The sequence below is a fragment of the Cupressus sempervirens genome, chromosome 5, assembly GCF_028749045.1.
Source record: "Cupressus sempervirens isolate cs-2001-9-10 chromosome 5, ASM2874904v1, whole genome shotgun sequence".
In the NCBI taxonomy this organism is placed as follows: Eukaryota; Viridiplantae; Streptophyta; class Pinopsida; order Cupressales; family Cupressaceae; genus Cupressus; species Cupressus sempervirens.
The window spans coordinates 317,965,323-317,991,156 of NC_143122.1; the positions used below are offsets into that span (position 1 = coordinate 317,965,323).

The following is a 25,834-nucleotide window of genomic DNA, read 5'->3' on the forward strand; positions in this document are numbered from 1 at the left end:
TTTTAGTGAAAATTGAAGTCTCATTTCTCTCCAGAATCTGCACCATTAGAAAGATCTCAGCATCCTGATTCCAACACAACTTGAACGGACAAAAATGGAGTCTGAATATAGAAGTTATTCTTGGTCAAAGTTCTGGTCAACAGGTAGACCAGAGGGCTAGATAAGGGGCAAAATCAAACCATCTCAAAAGTGGTCAACAATGGATTTCAAAATGAAGAGCCCGATGAGAGCTTTCCAATGGCGTTCGTTTCGTCAAAAGCGGACTTCATATGTGAAAGTTATGGCCATTTGAATTTTGGAGGCAAAATGTAATAGTGATGATGTCATCATGATATCAGCAGCTCAGGTGATAACACATGTCAAAAATATGAGCAAATAAAATAGTGCCACATGGCACCTCAAGCTCGAATTTGGTGGTTTAAAAATTTGTTGAAGAGGTTTGAACCTTCAACCTCTCATTCTCTACTTTCCCTCCTTGCCACTAGACCACGTGGAGCATTTAACAACTTTATAACGGATTTGTCATTTAACCTATGGATGCCGCCAAAGCACTTGATGAGGTTTGAACCCGTGACCTTGCAGGTATGGCAAAATTGTGATTACCACTGCGCCACGCGTTGGACTTGAAGAGCATGTGGCAAAGTTTATATTTAACTTTTGAAACAAACAAACCGCCCACTCTTCAAATAGGGCTTATTTGTTATTTTATTAATAACTAAACCCCAAAATTGTATAAATGCCAAAATGTAAAAATGGCAAAGGGGGTTATTCGAAGGGGGTGTTTTGTTTTATACCCTTAATTGGTTTTGAGCCAATTTAAGCAAATTATTTTTTATAAAAAGGGGGGTAGGATGTCATTTGGAGGTAATGGGAAATTAAGGGAGACTTGGAGAGAAATTTCTCTTGGTGAAGTTTTCCAAAGGAATAGGGAGATTTTTTTTAGGAGATTTTTTAGAGCCATTTTTGTACTTCGGAGAATTGCTATGTTGTCGAAGTGCTAGAAGAAATGGTCTTGGTACATAATTGTAATTGATTTCTGGAGATTAATCGGATCGGTCGTACCCTATTGGAGCTGACCCGGAGACGTAGTCACGTTTGTGGCGAACTCCAAAATCAAACTTTGTTTGCACTTTCTATCATCTTTTCTCTCAATTTTATTTCTCATCTTAAGTTTTAATTTCATTTATGTATAAATGTATTAAGACTTCCGCTGAGTTGTGTTTTTAATTAAGCATTCAATACTACAATTAGTCTAGATCCGTCCATCAGATCAAACACTTGGAGGGAGAATTAAGTTCTACGAGTTGGCACTTCTCTACGAGTTGGCACTTCTCTTGGAGAGAGAAAGGGGAGGTATGAGTTGGTTGCCCTTTAAGAAAGAAAAAAAATGTAACATGCTAAAATTTCAGAAACTAATTAATTCTTAAATAAAGAAATCAGATCCTATTCTTAATCGAATGAATAGAGATACAGTTAAGTCAGTTACTTAACTACTTTACATAAATAGGAAATACGAGCTAACTATATTCTAGATTTTCAAATAATTAGAATTTATCAACCTTCTAACTATCAGCTCACATGACCTTTAGTTATTAACTACCATTTGACTTGCATTTCAATTCTGAAATATTCTAAGGAAAACAAGATATTTTAACAAGTACAAATGGAAAAGGGTTACCAGAATAAAAGTAGTTGATGACATTGAGTTGTACAAGCCTTGGCATCTGGAAGAGAGGAGAAGCATTGCCATGGGCTTGACCTCCCAACTGCAGACCCTTAGCATCCCCTCACAATCTCCAACGAGAAAGGTCCTCCCTCCCCTGCGAGTTGGTTTGGGACACCCTTATCTAGCCATTGAGCATCCTGGTGTTAGAGCGTCGACTAGTCAATTGTTTAGACTGTGGATACATTCCAACCAATCTATCTTACAATTGCTAGTACCTTGATCTCTAGTGATCATGGTGGCAACACACCATTAACTACCTTGGCCAAGGATTTTAGATGGGCACCTTATGTGCCTGATCACCCACTGCTCGATTTGGCAACAAGAAAATGCAAAAGGATTACCATGAGCTTTCTTTATATTTATCTTAAGTGTTAATGCTGATTATATTCTTTCTTTCATTGCAAGATTTATTTCTAGTCTTCCCTCCCTTTAGCTCGATCATAAAGGTCCTCATTACTTGGGGGGATTCATATTAAATCTTTGGATTTCATGAAATCTTATTCCATTGCCTTGCATCGAATCGTTTTCGGCCTATGGCATCATAAGATATTATATGTTTATGTTTGTTTTGATTTCAGTCATAAAGAGAGCATTCCATCTTAGAGACATATCGACTATATCCCTGTATGGTGCTCCTTTCAGATTATATTTATATGCAACACAACATAATTTCCAAATAGAGCATAGTGGTGCAACAATAAAGTCACTATGGAAATTTGTCACATTTGACTCTGTACTTGCAAACAGATAATAAAAACTAGAGGCAGAGCTGATAGGAATCAACATATACAGGAAGGAAAGGACAATTTATATGTGATGGAATACATAAAACATAACCTGATCCAACTCGGGTGATCTGATGTATATGGAAAATTGTAGTAATGACAGCACTGAGATCTCAAAGCATCTGATGAGTAATACAAACTTAATCCATGAGCTTCGGCTCAATCATCTATATCACTGTTAATCACTCTTGTATAGCGCGATCATGAAATACGGTGATGTGGTATCGATAGAAATCTGTAATACTAAGAAAATTGTGCAGAGAGAAATAGGTGTGTGCACTCGTGACAAGATCAAAGAACATAAATAAGGAACAAGTATCAACTAAGATGAATAATGGTTACTTACGGTGGCTTGGTTATACCAAGATTGAGGTAGCAAGAAATGTTGGAAGAATTCAAATTTAAAATATCAAAATTAATATGATAGCTCGATGCCACAAGGTGGCCGATACAAATCAGGTGGTCGCTCCAAGCAAAAATAATTAAATGACCAAAGTTCCAAGTCAAGAGAACATTTTAAAAATAAAGGTGGCAACGCACGCCAACCCAAGCCTTAGTATATTAATGTCATTCCTATATATATTCATGCTTGCCTATGTAATTTTTGATATATATATATATATATATGATGAAATTCAGATAAACACACACAGATATATGTGTGTGTGTGTGTACATATTTCATAGTACATACTCACCCAGGTATGAGTATAGACGTGATATTATTATACTAAGGCATGCTAGCTTGCACGGTACACAAAGATCATTACACAATGAAGGTAATATTCTTACTCAAGTTCTTTATAATGTTTTTATTTGTTTATTAGAATAGCTCATGGTGATCCTTGTACTTTCTTGCTTGCCTAGCCATTTTAGTCCTTGGTCCCGGTGGTTAGTTTCATACTTGATGGTGGATTTGGGTGTCCCCTTCCTAACTCTCATTTTGGCAACACTTCCCCTCGTCATCATGCACCTACAAAATGGAAATGGTTTCAGGTAATAACATATTTCCAACAAATTTGAAATAATAAAAATATTACATAATCATTCTAATTTTCTAAGATATTCATTTTGCAAGTTCATCTCAATAGTTAACTAACATGCCACATGACACATTAACTAATAACCAAATTTCCATTTCATAAGAATCAAAATATCTCAACAACTTTATCAATAAAATAAATTTCACATGAACCATTATTCTCAACAAATTTAACGAAAGACTAACTTCACATGAATTTTTCCAATGGCTAGAATATTTATTATTATTTAATGTAGCAAAATTTTGGGATGTAACAGAAAGTGGCTTCATAACTGAAAAATGAAAAGAAGTCACTTGGGAAGACCATAATAAGGGCATGTGGTTTTGAAGTTTGATAAAAAAAAGCAACTTGGAGATCATTTTGACCATTTTATGTTTTGTTGATTATTTTCTCTTTGCCTCTTGAGAGGAACTTAGTAAATCCTGAGAGTTTGGAGCAGCTCACGGAGATGGAAACTTTTATAGATCATCACATCTGTAGTAGTGAAAGATTTACCAATGGTGTGTGAGGAAATCCTACTTCCGGGGTTTCATTTGAGAAACAAGGAAATCTGTTTTTTTTTGGCTGGTTATTTCTGAGCGAGCAGCTTGCTTGTCTAACCGCAACCTTCTTGTCTTCATTTTGGAGTTGGAGAAGCTCTACTATTTATGTTCAGTGCTGGTACACAATAGTCTCTTCATTTTCAATGGTCGTTTTAGTGGTTAAGGGCATGGTTACAAGAAGAAATCAGATTCAGATCAGATTGTACAACTCCCTTGACGCTAATGGATTCTAGGCCAAGACTCCTAGGTTTGGTGTTATTAGTTACACTTCTTGAGTGGCTAAAGAAGATTGCCCTATTTAGAGGGTTCTTAAGTTGAAGAGGGCAATTTTGAAGCTGCAAACAGTTTTTAAGTGTCTTAAGTGGTTGCTATCTTGGTGTTTCAAACCTACACGACCACTGTTTGGGAGCCCTTCTTGATCAAGTTTTAGAAGATAATTTCTTGGTATGTCATTTATATGTTGTTTGGTCAAATCTTTAGATTGAGAAGATGTAACAACAACTATTGCAGTCTGATAATTCATGTCAGATCTGAGCTATATTGCATTCAGGCTCATATCAGTATCAAATAGAGTTATTTGAAGTTGGGTTATTATTTTTTATTGTTGGTAAAGAGTGGTATATGCTTATTGTATGTTTGTTTATTCATTTGCATTGGGAAAGCTCTCAAAAAACATTCAACAATCACACAAACTTCAGTACATTGGTCACAGATTAAAATACAGTGGGTTTATGTGTCATATGTTTGACAAATTTCCTGGAGAACAATTCTGAGTGTTTTGGACACAGTAGGATGGGACATCTCAGTTATGCCAGTCTAGCAAAAGATTATAGACTATTTCCATTCATTATCTCAGTTCTCATTATGCAATTTTCCTTTCATTGTTGCATGACTAGACTACTGATTATGCGCCATTTATGACATCTATTCCTTATTAAGTCTTCTGAGTAGCTGGCTTTCTTGTAAGTGAATTCTTCCTCTGCTGATATTTTTAGTTGAGTTGCATGGTATAATCTTCAGTATGTTCTCATTGCCTACCTTTTTACAGGAATCAAGAAGCAACCAAAAATATTGCACCGCTTGTTTCTTTCAGGATACCATTTTTATCCAATGATAAATGTAATAGATTGACCATAAATTCTGCAGCGGCATCAGATACAGGTTAAGTGTTGGATAGCATCTCTGGGATAAGATTCTGATATACCTCAGTGTCTTGCAATATATTTAACTCTGCAAATTGAATAGTTTGTTTTTGGATGTTGTTAATATCAGAGGCTATATATATTTATTTTTTCACTTTCAATTACTTGCTGCTTTCAGGTTTGGAAAAGTCAAAGCCTGAAGTTTTGGTGATAAATGACAGGGAGATAACAGTTGAATCTCGCGAGGATGGAAAGATCCATGTGAGAACTTGTTTATTCAAAAGGGGATTTTGCTAGACTGTGATTCTATTTGTTTGAGGTGTTTTCGTTCTCAAAAAACGGATATAAGAGACACTGGAGCTTGATTTATCTAAGTTGTAGTTCTGGTCATTTTTACAATCATGCAACATTGTTCTCCGATATTTTAGAATGAAAGGAAATGAATTGGAGTATGCATAGCTGATATTATTGTTTGCCACTTTCAGTCCCAGTCATCTCTTTTCCTTTTTGAGTTGAATTCTACTTTGATGCGACCTAAAATAGAAAAAAATATAATAGTAGTTATTTTGCACAAGTAGCTTGCTTTAGATTGAAGTGATACACCTGAAAAGATTTCTTGCAGGGATAGACCAGATAAGCCAATCTATCTATTTCTAGTTCATATATGATATATTTACGCTTTGGTTCTTGTCTCTTGAGTATAGGTGAGAGTGGTCGTCTCAGGTGAAGATACGGAGAGGACATTTGATGACGCTCTTACAAACTTCGCTAAGGAGGTAAAATCTGTTCCAGGATTCAGAAGACAAAAAGGAGGTCAGTATAAAGAGTTTTATATGCTATGCCAAATGAATTCATTCACAAATTATTCTGGTCTTATTTATGTTTGACAAACTATAAAAGAACACTGCATATTCTCCTGTTGTGGCTTTCACATGGGTAATTCAAAACTATTTTGATGTGTGATTATTCATCTCTTACTAGTGTCTACTTTTTATGTTTTATGCTTCGGTTGAGGAAATGAAAGTTACATGGATATCTAACAGGGTGATTGGTTTTTCTTTACAATTTGACATGGGCAATCTGGGATTGTGGATGCTTCAGGAAAAACTGGCAATGTAAGTTCAATAAAATTTCTTATAGTGTTTTTAAGCAAACGTTTTTCAATAAGTGGCTAGAATTGGTTTGATGTGTGAAATACAGGTCATATAGTGAAGATAATCTCATCATTGTGATTTTCTTAAAATTAAATCCATAGCTGTTGTTGATGGTCCATGAAAGAAGTATCTTTTATATATCTTTTGCATTACAAGTGTTCAATTTAATTTTAATATCTTATTCTGGCTTTGATAAGTAGTATCTTTAATAACATTTAAATTGAGGATAATAAATTCTAAATGAATTGGTTTTGAACAATGATATATTTGTAATGACCCCCACTTAAATTACCACTAAGGATCAGTCATTAGCCCTTAACAATCTTGTTCCGAGGGGCCAATTAGGACTCAATGGGATTGTGGGGTCATCAACGATGCTAAGTAACCAAGCTAGAATGGGTAGTTTGTAATAGAAGAAAATAACAAGTCTTCCTTGTGTGCCTATGTCCACTAGTGCACTGCAGCAATTAACTCTGAATGAATGATTTTAATAACGTCTACGAGGCCAAAGCAGCCTCTAGGACCCACTAGACAAAAGACAAGCACACCCTTGAGAAAAGGGTGTGAGAACTTTAGGCCTTTTGAAGCTGCTTCTTTAAGACTGCTCTTCGACAATGAATGTTGATAACTATATTTGCTATCTTGTCTAGCTATGTTTCCTCAAAAAGAGTACCTAAATTGCCTGTTTCTAGAATATCCCCATAGTTGGAGCGGATGTCATTGTATGTTGGGCATTCGATGAGAAAGTGTCGCTCGGTCTCCACCACTCCCGTGTTGCAAAATAGACACATTCTCTCCTCCCACTCTTCCCTAGGTATCGTCAATCTACCCGTTTCGCATCTCAAATGGTGAGAACTCGTTTTGAGTTGTGCTATGAGTATTTTAGCTCTCCATTTGATATTTGCTCCTATGTATGCTTTCCCTTCATGGGCTTGCATTGGGTTAAATTCTTTGATAGAGTAGTCCTTGTTCGTGCTCATTTTATTTTGACCATAGGTAACTCTTGGATTTTTCCTTTACGAACTTTTTGCACCCACTTTGTTTCTAGCAATTACTGACTTGGATGACCAAGTAAACTTGCAAAATACGTCCACATGCTCAATGTGCATGCATGGTTAGTAATGGAAGAAGGTGAAGGTTAAAGGTTACAAGGCGATGGGGCTGCAACTAGTATTTGGGGAAAACATAGTGGGAGTTTGGATGCCATTGATGAGTGAAGACAACAATCAAAGAATGAACAACAATATTACTATTCGGGAGATTGGTAAGGAATTCGTATCATGGGAAGGTGAAAGGCATCAATAGGAGTGTGGATATTTTAGTGGAGATTGTCGGTTTCTCTTAGAGTGCGATTATCGCTAGGACTATGTTCAGCATTTTGTCACCACAAAATGTAGGTAATAGTATGAAACTTTTTCAACTTATTTTCGTTTTTATCTAAGTTTAGTTCATTATTTAATTGGTTAGTATTGATGAATCAAGCAAGTCCAATTTGTGTAATGAACTCTTTTACTGAAGGCTTTCATCAAGTCTTTTTAGCTTTTTTGATTGTTGAATTTATGCATGATTTTTGAAGCCTTCATCATCCTTTTTCGCATTTTGAGTGTGTGTTTGTTAGCTTTTGGTCTTTTGGTTTTGCTCAAATCATTGCTTTCGGTTTTCCCTTTGATTCGATCTTCTTAAGGCTTAATCGGAGTTAGCAATCAAAAGATATGGTCGTTTTAGTGCCCAAAAGGTGGACTCTCTAGCTGCAACTGCATAATTTAAAATATCATGTTATATTTTAATGCTGACATTTCACTTTTTAAAAAATATAACATAGATCACTTTATGTTATGTTCTAAGTTACTTTATCATTTTAATTTTTCCAATGTAACCCGGGTGCGTGCACCCAGGTCAAAAACCTCACGCACTGGGGTCAAAAACCTGAAGCACTCGGTACGGGTGCGTGATGCACCCGAGTACCCCCGCTGGCCGAAAATGCACCGCTGCACCTTGGCCGCACCGGTCGAGCACTTGGGTGGTTTGCGAGTGCGTCATGGGTGCTCTAAGATGCTTGCGGGGTGCTTCCAAGGTGCTCGCAGGGTGCGGCCGGCCGAATGGCCTGAATAGTTTTAAATTTTTATTTTTTTTCTTTTCTTTTTTAATTTGTTTTTTATGCATGCTTAGAGAGCAATTGGGATGATTCCATTCTCATTATTGACATTTTGTCATTTTGTTGATTGTACTCACTTTGATATGGCTACGATACATTATTTCATTTCATTGTTTCATGCTACTCAGCTCATTGTCATCATGAGCATCTTTATGATATATCATATATGATATTCATAGTTGAACAATGAAATTGGAATCTTGTATCTTGAACTAAGTTAATTTGTTAAATGGTCATTGGTCTCGGTTATGAAGTTTCAAGTTTCAAGTTTGAACTTATGGTTTGTGAATCACATTTCAATTTTCTCTATTCAACTATATTTGGTATGTTATATAATATATTGAAGTATTATTTCATAATTAGCATTTTCAGTCATATATATTATATATTATGCAACCACCTCTCCCTCTTTCCCCCCCTCCCCCTGCCTTCCACACCTTGCTGCCACACCCCCGCCATCCCCCCACTATCCCTAAATTGAGGCCATTTTTTTCCTACACCCAAAACTCGTCCTGACGTCTCCCCGCACCACTACACCCCCATGCCGGGGTAACACTAAATTTTTCACTTAAAGTAATTATAGTACACTTTATGTTATATTTTTAAGTTGAGTTGCTTTTTGATTTTTCACTTAAGTGACTATTAACTATATAGTTTGATTTAGATTTTGAGTTTTAATTCAAAACATCTTAGTAAATACTACTTTTTGGATGATAATTGGCACATTATATGTTAAAATATATAGTATAAATATTATTTATGACCCAACTAAGTGATATTTCTTCAAAAATCAATCAAACATGTGGTTAATTGATCACTTAAGTTGTACAAACATGTCTTTTTACCCATTTGCATGTAAAATATGCAAATGCTCCTAGAGAATGCATTTTTGAACTAAAGGCACGTAAATGCCTTTAACTTAAAATATGCAACGAGCCTTCAATTTAGAATGCAAAGAGTTAATAACTCTTCTTAGCAGGGTATGCGGTCTCAAAGATTCAAGTGACTTCAAGCCTTGGATGTATAAATTCATTCTTCAAATCTTTGATAATGAAGAACCTATCTTTTGGGGAGAATTTATTAGTATTGCTATTTGTGAGTAGTTGCTTAATGTAAGAACCTCAGCGTTATTCTGCATGAATTCCTACCTGGTTTACATAGCTGCATCCATGGGATCTTTCTTGGGTCTCTCCACTAAAGAGGATTGGTTAAAAGTTCCTATCTAGGACTAGTATGATCAAATCACCTTGTCACATAGCAAATATCATTACATGAGAGTCCAAGATGCATTTTTGGATATTTCTGGTGTTTGTTTGACAAACAACTAGCAATCAAGCGAGTGTCAGATGAAGCTTGGACTAGAGTTAATCAATTTGGTGCTATCTTTCTATAGTTTCCAACTTTCACTTATTTAAGAGTTGGTTATTAGTATATTACAAAGGAGAGCCACATAGTCTACCAAGATGTGGTACAGATAAGATCATACCAATGGAATTAGCCAAACAACTCATGGAAGTCCAGTTTTCTTAGAATTCTTTGCATAGGCTAGGTTTTGGTATCACTATAGCCAAACCCTTGGTAATTGGTTAGTATATGGTCAATTCGGCTTATAAGGCAAAGAATGTGGAGGCTGAACTTCAACTTATCACATTGAAAAGGTTCAAAGCTAGGTTTGATTTTGATTATCCAGGGATGCATTCAATGATTAAGAGATCATTCATCCATGTCCATCGCATAGAGGAAATATGGATTGACCTACGCACAGAGCTAGATATCATGAGAATGGATTAGTGCAAGCTCACCCTACAATAGATTATTGATCCTAACATGTTGGAAATTCCATCTAATCTTCAGATTAAGGATGATGGTAATATTCTTGATCCAAAATACCATTGTGTTGGTTTTGATAAGCAATGTCCTTTTCCTATACAATGGCAGTAGAAAGAAGGTATATCCATTTTTGATAGATTTCAATCCATCTTGGTGAATACTAACAAATGGATGAAGATCAAAGGTCTTAATAGAGTGAATCCCAAACTTGGGTTAGATTATGGAAGTTTTGGACCACTTGAAAGGAAATCTCAGCTGGAAATCTCAAGAAAAGATGGTGCATCTTCCTCTGATGCAACGAAATCTTTCAAGCTCAAGTTGAAAGATAAGATTGTTTCAAGGATCATAGTTGATTCCGAGAAGACTAAGTTTGTGAAGGTTGTTGAACCACTGTGGACAAATTGGCTGAAGAACTTAACTATTCAAATTGCAAGTTCACCAAAATTGAACTTGGTAAGCAACCACGGTTGAATTGTCTACAAGATGCTCATGATGCACTTGCTAATGTATCAAAGAGTAATCAAGAGTTGTGGGAGAAAAAGAATCAGCTCAAGCAGGAGGTTGCTTGCCTTAATGAGGTTATTCAACAGTAGTCTTTGTAACATGCAGTTGCTACATCTTAGACACCTCAAGAGAAGCGGATTCTGGAAGTGGCAAGGGCATGGCTTGGAGAAGTTGTCTCGAAAGGAGCTCAAACCATTGTAGATACAGTCAGAATTCTTGAATGTATCAGAGGTATTGAAGAATTGTTGCATGACATGATTGCATCTTCGAGTCAGGAAGCTAATACCCAAAAAGAAATTCTAAGTGATTGGGATGAGATCGCTAATTCTGATTTGGACGTCATGGTCACATGTGATATTGTTCCATCTTGTGAAATGTTCTAGAGATGCCACAAACTCATGGGCTATAAAGAGGAAACACTCAGAAAACTTGTAACAAAGTTGCAGGCAATCTTAGAAGATTGTCAGGCAATAGAAATTGGGATCGTGCAAGACTTGGAACAAATGGGATGTCAAGTTCTTGATGAGCATGATAATTTGGTTGCAATTGCAGCAATGACTTTAGAATATACAGTCAGAGTTAATGCTGATTTAGATTTTGGAGATTTTGGTGAATAAGTTTTCTTTGTACAAATCCTTAGCAAAGCACTTGCAGGATTCTCTCACGGCAAATTGCAAAGTTGTGAAATCAGCATATGCTGATGGTGTGAGAATAGAAGCTATATCAAAGATGATGGAGATTTCAGATCTTCCTACAATCTGTGATGTTATCATCAAGTTCAAGGCACTTAAAAATAATCCTTAGGATTGTTTCACTTCTTTTCCGTCTTCTTTTTTCTTTATTTCATGTTTGTAGATTGAAGAGGATGTATTGCATGAAGTGTAATTACATGTAACATGATTTGCATGTTCTCATGATGTGTAATCCAATAATTTCTCTTGTTAGTTAGACTAAGTCAAAGTTGGTTGAGTTGCTCCCACTTTTTCCTCTTCTTTCTCAACTCCTTTGCCTATATAAAGGAGTGCTCTCTAATTGTAAAATCATCTTTTATTGTATGCAAGAGAGCTCTGGAGAAATTGTGCAAGCATAACCTTGATTGTGTAGTGCTATTTTGAAAGAGAAGTGAATACAAAGAAACACTTGAAGCTGAACTTTGATTGAGTGCAATTGTTACTGGTGCAAGTTGGAAGCTTTGACTGTGATTTGCATTTGTTATCTTTGGTTCATGTGTTTTTACAATCTTAATAATTGATTGTGCAAGCATAACCTTGATTGTGTAGTGCTATTTTGAAAGAAAAGTGAATACAAAGAAACACTTGAGAAATTGTGCAAAGCATAACCTTGATTGTGTAGTGCTATTTTGAAAGAAAAGTGATTACAAAGAAACACTTGAAGCTGAACTTTGATTGAGTGCAATTGTTACTGGTGCAAGTTGGAAGCTTTGACTGTGATTTGCATTTGTTATCTTTGTTTCATGTGTTTTTACAATCTTAATAATTGAGTATAAAGAGTTAGGAAGAAATCGGAGCTGAAGCTTCGACTGGGAGTAGTTGTGGAGATATATAGACTAGGAGCTTTGACTGTAGCTTGTATCTCTTTCTTAATTCACAAAATAGTTAGAATTCTTTACTTCTGGAAGTCTTTGTGCCCCAATAGTAAAGGTTATTCTTATAGCGTAGATTAAGACTGGACTTAGAGCCAAACTGGTACGCTTTCAACTAGCTTTTGAGTTAGTGTTAGTTTATCGGTATCACCGTTTACAACTCTAGATGTAAGTGTATTTCAAGGTTTCATCTTGCCCATTACTCGCTCTGTAGAAAGCTAAGAGGAAAGAATATTGGTAATACCCTTTCAAAGCTCTCAACTTCTTGCTTACCTTGAGTTGGTCCAAGGAATGGTGAGAAGGGGGAGCCTTCCCTTTAAGGTAGGAGAGACTCTGTCTCACACACTATGGCTGGTCATCCTGTTTTGTGATGGATTCTACTCAAAATTGCCAATTGCAAAATATCCACCCAACAGACTGGAAGGACGCAATCTCTTCCTATTGACAGTCTTGACACCATACCTAAATGGTCTTGGGACTATGAGAATGATGGGAGCTTGGATGTGTTGATGTGGAAGGTAGCTTAAGTCACATATAGGTGGCTTGAGGAGTTAGGTTGGTTCTATGTATAGACTCCAGTAATAGCTATGTGCAAGAAGTGAACAACTTACTATCGAGAATCAAGAGCAACGATTTATATGCCATATAGCAGAACTACCAGGGTGGAGGGGTGTTGAAACTTAACATCGATACTATCAGTGGAGACTGAGAATAGCAAAGTTTGGATGCAGGCTTATTATGTGAGTAGTAGATAATTAGTTCAGTGAGAATACTGGTCCAACCGGGTATTAATTCTACACTCTGTTGTGAACTCTTAGACTTAGAGAGGGCCTTAATTATATAGATTGTTCAATGAGTATAACTTTGATCAGTTGTATGAAAGGTGAAATAAATAAACTCAATATCTATTAAACTTGCACTTGTATATACATTATCTATGTTTTCAAGGAATGTGTATTTAATGAGTCTGCAAATCATAACTTTCTGGTAGCAATATGAGTCATATAATTTGAAGTAAATTTTAGAGTTATCGGGAAGATTCTTGGCAAAAGTCCATACCATTTGTTAGAGAACAAATCCTCGGGTTAAAGAATAATTGACTTGTGTAATCAGTAGTAGAGCAGGCCATTACAGTGATATGAGAGCAGCGTATCTTGCCATCCTAGTGGGAAGTTAATGCAAACAATCAAGTAATGACATGACAGTGTGTACAACCGTTAACACATCACTATAATTTAAGGACTAGAACACCTTTAAACACAGGACAGGAAGAGGAAAATCAGGAAGAATTTGACAATATGGGGCACAGGAATACTAGGGACCTGGGAGAAGAGAGATTATGGAGTTATTGGATACCATAGCTTAGGGACAATGATTAGCTGAAAAAAGAGCACGAACAAAATCAACAAATGGATGTTTTAATTCAAATGATGGCAAATGGGCATTAATGTGATTGCAGGTGGGAATAACAATGGAAATGAAGGTGTGAATATGCAGGGAATAATGGTGGAAACAATGGGGGAAATAATGCAGGTCAAAATGGGATCAATAACAAAATACATAATGGAGCAAATTATGGGAGAGAACAGGTTGAGGATAATTTTGAACAGTTACCCAACCCAACGAGGACTATATGCTCAAGACCTGTTGGACCCACCTTTCCACCCCGTTTTCCAGTTCAACAAGGACAAGAAACACAAATCATTGAGTTGTAGGGTCAGTTTAGGAGGGATTGGGAAGGTTGAGGAGAAGAGTTTATGGCAGCCATTACCTTCAGAGAGTACATGGATGTGAAGCTAAAGCACATGCCGCAAACAAGTGGTAAAGGACGACATTTCGATTTGAAAAAGAAAATTAGTAAGCATTCTTTACCATATTTTGATGGTTTAGACAAGATGACTGCTAGAGCATGGGTGCAAAAGCTGGACATGTATTTTCAGTTGAGTCCTATGCCAGAGGAAAAGCCATCAAGTTTGCTGCATTACATTTGGATGGTCTAGCACATGAGTGGTTGCACCATAGCATAGTTATCTTGGGCCATGACTAGATTCCATCCTATATTGGCTTTACTGAGATGCTAATGAACATTTTGACAAGAAAGACCCTGAATTACACTTCAAGGAGTTAGCTAAATTTAAACAATGGGGCTCGGTAGATTCTTACATTGCTCAATTTCAGCGACTCTCGATTTTGGTTAGAGATATTTTCCAAAGAAGGTTGTTGGTATAGTTCATGGATGGTCTTGTGGAACCTCTTAAGGGATGGATTAAGGGATTAAGTCCATCCATTTTATAAGAAGCCTATAAAACGTTTAGGGACATGGAGCCTTCAACATCCAAGGATAAATCTTAGTTTACGGGATCTACTTAAAAAACAGACAAAGATAAAGAATTATGTTTTGAAGGATCCACCATCTAAAAACGAAACAAAAAGGTTGGTTAATGATCAGCTAAATGATTTGAGAAGAAGGGAGTTTTGTTTCCAATGCAGAACTACACTCATAAATGCCCTTTTAAGGCTAAGACAGCTACCTTCGAGTATTTTCCAGCAGAAGGGTTAGTCTCAAAAGATGAAGATTCTCAATCTGATTCAGAGGACAGCAAGGAAGCCAAGGCTGCGGGTAATGAAACAGGCAATGGGAATTGGACGGCTCTCAGATGATGACCAAGCGATAACAATTGGAGTGAGAAGTGTAATACGGGGTCGGCAAGTGATCACCTAGGTCAATGCAGGTGCTATACATAATTTTGCATCAAAAAAATCGGTCAAGAGGACAGAACTTCAAACGAAAAGACACAGGGGCTTTAGGGTGATCATAGCTAGTGGTCAAATTTTGCATACTACTCGTGCTATTGGGAGAGTACAATATGGTTGGAAGATTTTTCGTTGTGGACATGCATGATTATCTAAGTTGCTGATTCGGGTTCGGGGACGGGTTCGGGTTCGGGGTTCGGTTCGTGGGTTCGGGCAATTTTTTTTTTCCCCATTTGGATTCGTGGGTGGGTTCGTTAGTATATATATATATATATATATATATATATATATATATATATATATATATATATATATGCAAAAAAAATTATAAACTCATATAGTTGTAAAAGTAAAACTAAGTCATTCCATAGCATGAATATATCAATGTTACTTGATTATTGATCAATGCCAAATGTCAAAGATAAACATTAAATACTCACTCATTAATCTATGCTAATGTTGTAAATAAAATCATACATTGAATTACTAAAATGCAAAATGGAATTTCAAAACATAGACTACTTCATCAGATTGATAGATAATAAATTATGACTTAATAAAGTTTGAAACTGTGAAACATAGTGATAAATCATAAATGACTCAATGAGTCAATGACAAATGTTTAAACATAGTTTATCAAAGATGCAAATGCCCTTCAAGGGTCAAATGGGTCATCAAAATATGAGCGATCAATGGCTTCATCCTCATCTATATCATTGACATTTTCCACATCATTGGAACCCAAACCGGTTCCACTAGCCCCAGATGCAGCCACATCCTCCTCCTCATCCTCCTCAACATCTAGCAAGGCAATTCTAGATATATCTTGGACAGTCATATCCAAGTTAGAAGTCTCAGGTAGTACATCCCACAACTTCTCTGGTCCCTTCTTATATCCTGGATCCTTGCGTGATAAGAGGCGCCAGTTGTTGTGAATAAATACCAAGTCCTCTGCTTTCTTTGAACCCAACCGGTTACGCTTCACTGAGTGGATAAAGAAGTATGTACTCCAATTCCACTCAGCAGCAGAAGAGCTTGCAACCTAGAGAGACAACCAACAAATTTTAAAAAACTAGCTAAGTAATTTTACAATACAATAGGAATTTAAGAGTGCTAATTCGACAAGCTAAGTGGCCATAAGAAAAGAAAAAAAAACTTAAATACATACTTGTGACAAGATCTTAATGGCAAGAGGTTGGAGGTACATGTAACTTTCCCCATGTAAGTACCACCATCCAATGGCATCCAATTTACTTTGGTCATTGATTGCATCAGGCTCTGCATTTTTGCTTGAGACAAAATCAACAAACTCTCTCCTAACATTTGATGCCACATCAGGATCACTAAAGAGCCTGTTAAGTGCCCTCTTATACCCAGCAACAACTTCAGGATCTCTATATGGTGCCACTCTACCAGGAATAGCAAGTATCTCACTGCTATAATAGCTAGGAGAAAGTGCATATGCTAAGAGGTGTAAAGGTGTAGTCATCTTGTTCCAACGATGTAGAACAATTTTCTCCACCCTAGTGTACAAGGTATTAGGATCCTGCTCTTTCCTTTGAATGACCTAGGATGTCAAATGATGTACACGTATGTTATCTTGATGTAGTGTTAATAACTTAATTAAACTAAAAAATCAAAATCTCTCAATAAACAAGGATAAAGTATTGTATAAAAATTTAAACTTACTGATTTCATTCTTTCTAGCATAGAGTCCATGGCATCATATATGTTCCCCAAACAAGGCTCATCCGTGTCGGCATACCGAAGCATAGACATGATGGGCTCGGTGAGTTCTAATGCATATTCCACCCTATTCCAAAAATTATCACTCAAGATCAAATCCTTTACAGTTTTGGCCTTTTCTGTATCAGCTTGCTTCCATCCACCCCATTTGTTGCTAATAACCATTTGACCCAATGCCTCTTTCACCCTCACAAGTCGTCTAAGGACAATTGTGTGTGAAGCAAACCTTGTTTCAGCAACCTATTACCATGTTAATTCAAATTGTAAGTTAATATGATAAGTTGATAACACAAAAATTTAAGAATATGTATTAAATTTTGTAAAGTATGACACAAAAATTAATATGATAAATGAAGCTAAATAAAGTTTAAAATTTACCTTCAATAATTCCAAGCGGGAGAAAGTTCTGAAAATTGCTTGTGACATATGGTGGGTTGTCACAAACATTTGGATCTGCTCACCCTCCTCATACACATTTTTCATCCATTCAATTTGGCTGCCCATTGTTTTCATCACCAAGTTCAAGGTGTGGACAGTGCATGGTGTCCAAAAGATATGCTCATATCGTGCTTCTACCAAAGCACCTACAGCCTTACAAACTTTAGCATTGTCTGTTATTACTTGGACAACATTGTCAACTCCCACGGACTCTATGGATTCAATGAGAAGTTGGGCAATAAAATTTGCATCCTTTACTTGCCCTTCACAATCAACCGCCTTCAAAAACATTGCCCCCTTGGGGCAAACAGCAATCACATTTATTAATGGACGGTTTTTGCAATCTTTCCATCCATCAGAGACAATGCTCACCCCCGTTTGGATCCAAGAATCTCTTATTGGTTTGAGGAGGTTTTCTACATTCTTTCTCTCCTTATGCAATATGGTGGTTCTCAACTTTTCATATCCAGGGGATTGGTAACCATGAGGTGCATCATTTATTGCTTTCACCATCTCTCTCCAATAAGGGGATCTCACTAGATTGAATGAAACACCATTTGTAATGAGGCAACGCCCAACCTTTATGTCAGCAATTTCTCTTTTGTCATTTTCAAATGCCGTATCTAATGGGCCTCTCTTGCGAGATGCGGGTGTTTCTATTTCATCTTCATCCATAGATGGGGTAGGTAGGAAGGGATGTGATTTACTAATTGTTTGAGAGGGTGGTGTTGGTGGTATTTGCTTTGACTTATCTTTTTTTGCCTTTGACACTAACCTATCAGCCTCTTCTTATTCTTTTAACATGCTTGCTATTTGAGGACCCGACAACCCTTTTTTACCTCCTTCTGGGGGCCCCTCACACATGGAAATCCCTTGACCTGGTGGACCTATCAAATGATGTTTAACTTGGAAATAGGAGCTTCTATATTGGTTTTGGCAAAAATTGCATTTCCATATATACCCTCCCCCACCAGCACATTGCTCAATTCTTGTTGTATATTTCCACAAAGGAGAGCCTTTATCAATTTTAAATCTTTGGGATTCCACCCCACCCACTGAACCCTGACTACTCATTCTTGGATTCTTGCAATCTATAAAAACAAATTTAAAAAAATATTTCAAAACTTATACAAAACTTGATAAAAATTTAGAACAATAAATATAAAAAATTTAAAAAACTAAAAACAAACTATGAAAGAAGCAAAAGGAAGGATCAAATGCATACCTGGAACACTCAACACTGATTATTTGAAGGATTTGAGACTCCACAAACAATCTCTACAACCTTCTCTTCAAACTTGCAAAATGGCCACACCAAAATGAGAGCAAAATGACAAAGCAAATGAGAGATTAGATGAATGAAATGCATCTAATAGGCCTTTCTTTAGGGTTTGGCAAAAAAAAAATAAAGAAAACATAATTTTATTGCTTTTTTGGGCCACTTTTTGGCCCCACCTGCCGCGGGTCTGCTCGGATTCGCTCGGGTCCGCGACCGGTCTAGGCAGGGTCCGCATTTTGGCCTACGGGTCGGGAGGACCCGCAGGCCAAAATGCGGACCCTGCCCGGACTGGTCGTGGACCCGGGCTCGGATCCGGACCCGAATGAATCCGAACCCAGACCCGAGCTCCAGGGTGCGAATCCGGTAACTTAGATGATTATGATTGTATTCTTCGCATGACTTGGATGAAGTCATTACATGAGTTTACTTTCAACCTTGATAGAATGGGTTTGAAGTTCAAGCATCAAGGTACTAAGGTAGTGAGTAGAACAGTCTCCATTGGAGGCCTTAATCTAGTGTTACTTAGGTGGATAGAGAGATTGATTCAGCATAACCAAGTATAGTGGGCAGCAGGGGTTTTGATGATGCCAGAAGAGAGTGTGCAACAAAAGCATGACTATCCCCCAGAGATTCAAGAGCTTTTGACCAAACACTCTAAAGTGTTTGAGGACATTCTAGCGAGGAGGGCAGTAGATAGGGGGATGGAGTATGTGATAGAGCTTGAGGAGGGAGCTAAACTAGTGATAATCACCTCTTATAGGTATTCGAAGAGGTATAAAGATGTAGTTGAGAAGGCCATTAAGGAGCTTATAGAGATGGGACATATTAGGCGTAGCAAAAGCCCTTTTGCTTTAGTAGTTGTCTTAGCTAATAAGGAGAGGACTTCTTGGATGTGCATAGATTACAGGGAATTAAATAAGAAGAAAATCGAAAATAGGTATCCAATTCCCAGTATCGATGAGTTGATCGATTGAAAATATGTGCTACTTTTCAAAGATGGATTTGAGATCGGGCTATCATCAGAATCATGTCAGGGAGGATGATATAGAGAAGACAACTTTTAGGTGTCATTTTGGGCATTTTGAGTTCTTAGTCATGTCTTTTGGGCATTTTGAGTTCTTAGTCACACCTTTTGGGCTGACTAATGGCCCAAATACTTTTCAGTCATGTATGAATAGGATTTTCAGAGATTAGCTGAGAAGACTTGTGTTGATATTCTTTGATGATGTATTGATCTATAGAAGGACTTGGGAGGAGGAGCACTTGAAACACCTAGATATTGTGTTGAGCATCTTAGAGTTGACTAAATCCAATTATGCACATGTGATCTTGAATCAGCAACATGGAGCTTTCAGCGGACATAGTTACCAACATTAGTGTAGGGTTTGGGATCTTGGAGTTTGTGGATTACTCGAGGACAAGCAATATTTGGGCGGTGAGGATTTGTAATGTCCCTAGTTTTAATAAAGTATTTTCATTAAGGCTGTCCCATAGGCTATTCTTAGCCTCACGGATGTTAAATTTTTATCTTAGCTTATTTTATCTTAATTAACGGTTAGAATTCAAATAATATTATAAACGAACTTCTAATTATTTGATAAATGGGCCCCTTTTTATATTATTTTTTGTAGGTGTTGGTTGCGTCGACACTTTTTTGTAAACCTTTGTGAGTTTCTTTGAAGGGTTATTTAAATATTGCCTATAGATTTTTGTAGGTATGCGATTTGGATTTTATTTTGTATTGTGAATTCTAGTCAGAGTTTTGTTGTCCGCCATTTCGGAGGTGAAAGATTTTTCCTATTTGGTTTGCTACAATTTCGGTGGTTCATAGCCACCCTAGTCTACTTTTGGGAAAATCATTCTCATATTTCATTGTATGCTTCAAATTTGAGAAGTCTTGCTTCGAAGGCAAAGTTGTATTCGACAACGATATGTTTATGTGTAAACCAAAGTGCTATCATTATTGAAGATCTATTTGATATAAACTGAAGTGTTATCATTATTTCTTTTACATTTCATTTATGCATAATGCCTTATATTATAGTTATTGACTTGTGAAGGTATCATGCATAGGGATGGCATCAACATTATTAGGCAGAGCAGCCAGAAATGATACACACAAAGTGTTTGAGGGAGCAAAGGGTGGATTAGAAGGTGACCATATAGTCATCATCTGAAAATCATCCTTAGAACGCCATCGTACAACATTGTCCTTTTGGCACAGTACTCCTAGCCACTGTATGACAATTGCCATTTTCGTATGACCTTGTACTATACATATGGTCTACTACCACATATAGGCCCATTCATCAACACACCGTACGCCTTGTCAGCTACTATACGGACACGTCTTGCATTATTAATTCTGAACAAACTTCTCCCAGCATACATCTTTAATCTTCTCTTTGACAACGACAACATAGGCATGGGTATTTGTTGTTACTTGTTGCCATTGTACAGATCGAAAATAATATTTAGTCATCAAGTATGAAGTGTTGAAGGGTGTTGAGGGTCGAAGAGTGTTAAAGGGTACCGAGGGGTGCAAAGTGTCGAAGGGTGCTGAACGCCAAAAAGTGCCAAGGGTTTTCGAATGCCGAAGAGTGTCAAAGGGTGTCGAGTGTCAAACAATAACAAAGGATGCTGAGGGATGCAAAGTGCTAAAGGGTGTTGAGTGCCGAAGTGTGCAGAAGGGTGTCAAGTGTCAAGTTCTGAGTGTCGAAGAGTGCCTAGTGTTGAAGAGTGTCGAGGGGTGCCAAGGGGTGCAAAGTGCCAAAGCATGCTAAGTGCCCAAGAGTGTCATAGAGTGCCGAGGGATTTTGAATATTGAAGGGTACCAATGGGTGCTGAGTGTCGAGTGTCAAATGGGGAGGCTGGGTGGTAGTGTGCTGACGGGTACGGTGACAATGTTGATTGGTATGATGGCAGTGTGTCGTTGAGTAGGGTTGAAGTTCTGTACCATTGAGATGTACCATTTGGTACATTACTCTATTTCAATTAGGTCTTTATTTAATTATTTCGACTTGATTTAGAGTCAATCTTGTTAGGAAAATGTCTCGACCTTGCATTTGCACGCAGTTACTATTTTTAGTAAGTTTTACCTTTAAGTACAAATTTTCCTTGTTCTTTCCCCAAAGGTTCAATTGGGCTAGATAAGCATGCCAATAATATTTTGTTGCAAGATCATTTCTACTTTTGAAGGTATTGAAATTTTCAATTGTGGAAATTGTACAAAATTTAAACTCAGTTTTGGAGGTTTTAGAGGCTTCTAAATGGGCCAAAAATGTGGCTAAATAGTATAGCAATTTGTCAGATGATAGAGCATGTTCAAGCTTTCCGAACACTTCAAATGGTTTGTTAATCAGACACTTATAGAAGATGGGTCTCCTTAACTAGGAAATTTTAAAATGTATTGAACATGTAAATGATTTGTAAAAGGAAGTTACACGTGTTGGTGTGTGTATTGGGACATCATAGGGCATCTTTGATTGGAGATAAGATGGGCATCGCTTCATAAGTGGTTTTTAGCCCATGGTTTTTTTTTAATACCCTTTAACAGTTTCTTGTATAGTATCTCCTACATATTGAGTGCATAAGATGGAGGGTATGTGTAAGAGTCATATAGCTATTCAATTACCTCTGAATCTCTGGTTGGTAATACTCCAAAGACTCATGCCCAAAATGTATATTGTAACTTGCTATTGATTTCTGATTAATATATTGGATGGCTTTTTGGAGTGTGGGGTTTTCTCTTGAAGACATTTTCCACACGTAAATCATTTTATTGTTGTGTGCATATTATTTTATGTTATTTCGATTAAGTTTTTTGCAGCTGTTATAAAGATATGAGAAAGTTTTTATATTACCTTCACCTCAATATTAATGAGGAAGTTGTTTTGCTCAACTCCCTTACAAATCGTGGCCCCTCAGTATTAAGTGGGAGAACTATAGAAGGTGTGGCCTTCTCATTTGTAAATTCACTAGAGCTTAAAGAATAAGATATTTGGATTAGCAAGTAGAAGTAGCAATAGTAGGAGGGGATTAAAAATTGTTGCAAAGACTGTGTCAAAAGTAATATACAATTTTCACTGAAGATATGGTGGATCTTGTCTGTTGTTTCAATGTTTGTCCTGGTTTCTACTTCTCAAAGTTTTGGTTAAAGATCATTGCTTTTAATAGATAAATATAGTGATGTGCAATGGATTCCTTGGCTCATACTATTTGTAGTTGTTAGTTTAAAATTGCAGTGCATAGTTTGTTTGAACCCACTTAAGCACTAGGTTGGATTGCAGATGTTCATTTGGATTGTGCCAATATTGGGTATTTGGATAAATGTTTATAGTATTGCGTCAAGTTGTGTGTAGTTGTTCCCTCATGGTGAAGTAAAGCTTGGTTTAAGGAATCCATTTATTCAAGCATTATCCATTTTAATCATTGTCCTTAGAAGTAGATTAGATTCCTTAACCATTGTTCTTTTTATAGTATATTTCAAGTTCAGATCAAATGTTCAAGTTCCAGCTGCTGTAAGGGAAAGAGTTGATAAATTCTAGGAACGGTTCTGTAAGTCCCCTTACAATTACCAACAAGATTAAATCAATCACCGAGTCTTAATCCATGGGTCAATGAAGTTTGACTCAAATGATTATGCAATTAATTTTTGATAATATATATCATCAATATTTCCTTAATCTGCTAATATTACATTTTCTTAAAATCAAATTATTATGACTGCAATTCTAGTTGACAATTGTGGAAATTGTCTAGTCCAATATTTAAAGTTTTATTACCTGATATTTGCATAGAACTGTTAGTAAACATAAGAAGAAAAAATTGGGTACAGATTACCAAGTTCTCCATCTAGAATATTATAAGAAACATGAATTCACAGTTTTTCCTATGTACATATTGAAACATTGTGTGTGTACATGTCCAAAAAAGACAGCATTGTTTACATAGTCATGTTGGTGCTAATTGTAAGATAGAATTGAAACAATATAATGAATGTTTAACGGTTCAACCGAGGCATCTTCCCATTTTTCAGTGACCATCTTTTGGCTTATTTGAGAATTTGTCATATTAAAACACACAAGTTAGCTAGTTGAATTTCAGTGTTAGAATTGATTCAGAGTGCTCAATTTTATTTCACATAGGATTTGATGCCACTCAAAATTACTACCATGAGCAGAGATAGAATTAACATGTAGAGGTACACCTCTCTAGTTTAGTTCAAGTTTACCTCTGTTTATCGAACTCAATACCATTTGATTTGGCAGTTCCAAGAATCTATGGTAGTGCATTTAGCTTACTACATATGCCTGATTAAATATTTGACTTCAAAGTGCTTGGTCTATACTATTGAGCGAGATGCTTCTCGTTGTGTCAACAGATTCCAAAATATGTTCTATTAAAGATGCTTGGGAGATCCACTGTTAGAAGCTTCGTGATTAAAGAGCTGGTCACCTCAACTTTGGCCGACTATACCAAACAGGCAAGTTAATACATTCGATGTAACTTTTTCTTTGATTTTGCCATCTTTATATGGCACAAGTTATCAACTCTTCTGTACTACATAGGCAATTTAAACATTTGATGTAACCTTCCATATTCTCTTTCTTTGATCATGGCCATCTTTGTATGGCACAGCAAGTTCTCATATCTTCTGTACCGAAACCAGGAAAATCTAAATGTCAAAGAGGAATTAAATACTAAGGAAAGTGCTGAAGAATTAGATGCAGCATTTGAACCAGGAAAAAAGTTTAGCTTTAGTGCCGTGATAGAGCTTGAAAAAGAAGAGCTAGAAAATGAACAAGAAGAGGAGCCAGGAAAAGAGGAAGAAATAGAAGTAGAAATAGCTAGCTGATATTTTGGATCCAAACTTTATAGTTTTGAGATCCGATGAGTATTTTGAGATCCAATGAGTAATCTGTTTATTGGCTTCATTTGGGAAGTTGTTTTCTCCTCCTGGATGTTAGTCATTAAGTAGCCATAGAAAGTTGCAGAAGCTTTTGCTTGGCTAAGTAATTTTGTTGATAGAGTGACAGAGGTCCTATCTGATGATAAATTGCATGGGTTCAGTAATTAATTATATTTGGGACATCAATCTTCTTCATGGGCTTTGCTAGAAATTTACATCTTGTTGATAAGAGTTGGTCTCCAGTAGTATTAGGCTTTACTAGAAATTTACACTGTAAATTTGTGAGTTCAATTCATTTCCTTTAAATGTATTGAGAAATAGTTTATTAAAAAATGGCTGCATCGCAGATAAAAAATATAGGTACATAGAAGTATCAGCTAGTGATTGCAGATGATAACAGTTTTTGTGAGTTGTGTATTGAATAAATTACATAGAAAATTGCGGGTGGCAGAATGTTAGAAAAATGGTCAACATTGCAGAACAAGGAGGCATGGTATACAGAGTATATGAATAAGGGTATATTTGAATGTAATCACCAGGGGATGTGTGTAATGGGTAAAGGGACGGGATCCATGCTCCTGAACAGAACAATTTTTATCACAATGGTTTACATGCATATGCAAAACAGTTGTAATATTCTCCATCCAATAGGAGATAATGTACGGGAAAATTGCACCACTTTATGGTACAGATTTAATTAAAAAATTTACAAATGAGTCAGTTCTTTTTATATGCAAGTTTGCACCATTACTAGCCCCATCCTTATAGGCTTAGATGCATCATATTATAATCTGCATGCTTCATCATTTTTGCAGTGAGACATTAGCTTATTATCTATTCTTCTGCAATTGGAGATTCATTATAGAGCTAAAAAACAATTGTTATAAACTTGGTATAAATGCCCTCCCACATGATTAATTAGTGCTTTTAGTGAAAACTGAAATTGATTTAATAAGGACTAAAGCATGGTGATGGTACTTTGTGAAATAAACAAGTAATTATCATATGCACATGGTACACAACAGAAGTCAAGATACGTCTCAGAAAATTAAACACCTTGATCACCAAATATATTGTTACAAGGTTATTGGCTATGCATCTATAGAAAGTGACAACATAGATATGGAGAGTCTACATAATGAAGCCTGCAGTGATATATAATCGCCATCGACTAATACAATCCAAAATTGGGTAACTTCCTCATCAAACCTAATGCATGCATA

The 25,834-nt window shown here is 36.5% G+C and overlaps 1 protein-coding gene across 1 annotated transcript in view; it reads left to right on the plus strand.

The window, feature by feature from the left end:
- Window positions 1-24,793, plus strand: part of LOC149555932 (bacterial trigger factor) — a 76,545-nt gene extending 51,752 nt beyond the window's left edge. Inside the window, exons 3-8 of the mRNA XM_089830042.1 lie at window positions 5,144-5,256; window positions 5,416-5,498; window positions 5,942-6,050; window positions 6,339-6,352; window positions 24,084-24,185; window positions 24,372-24,793. Coding sequence (XP_089686168.1) covers window positions 5,144-5,256; window positions 5,416-5,498; window positions 5,942-6,050; window positions 6,339-6,352; window positions 24,084-24,185; window positions 24,372-24,557 — 607 coding nt within the window. The 3' untranslated portion in view covers window positions 24,558-24,793. The remainder of the gene's footprint in view (window positions 1-5,143; window positions 5,257-5,415; window positions 5,499-5,941; window positions 6,051-6,338; window positions 6,353-24,083; window positions 24,186-24,371) is intronic.
- The last annotated feature ends 1,041 nt before the right edge of the window (window positions 24,794-25,834 follow it).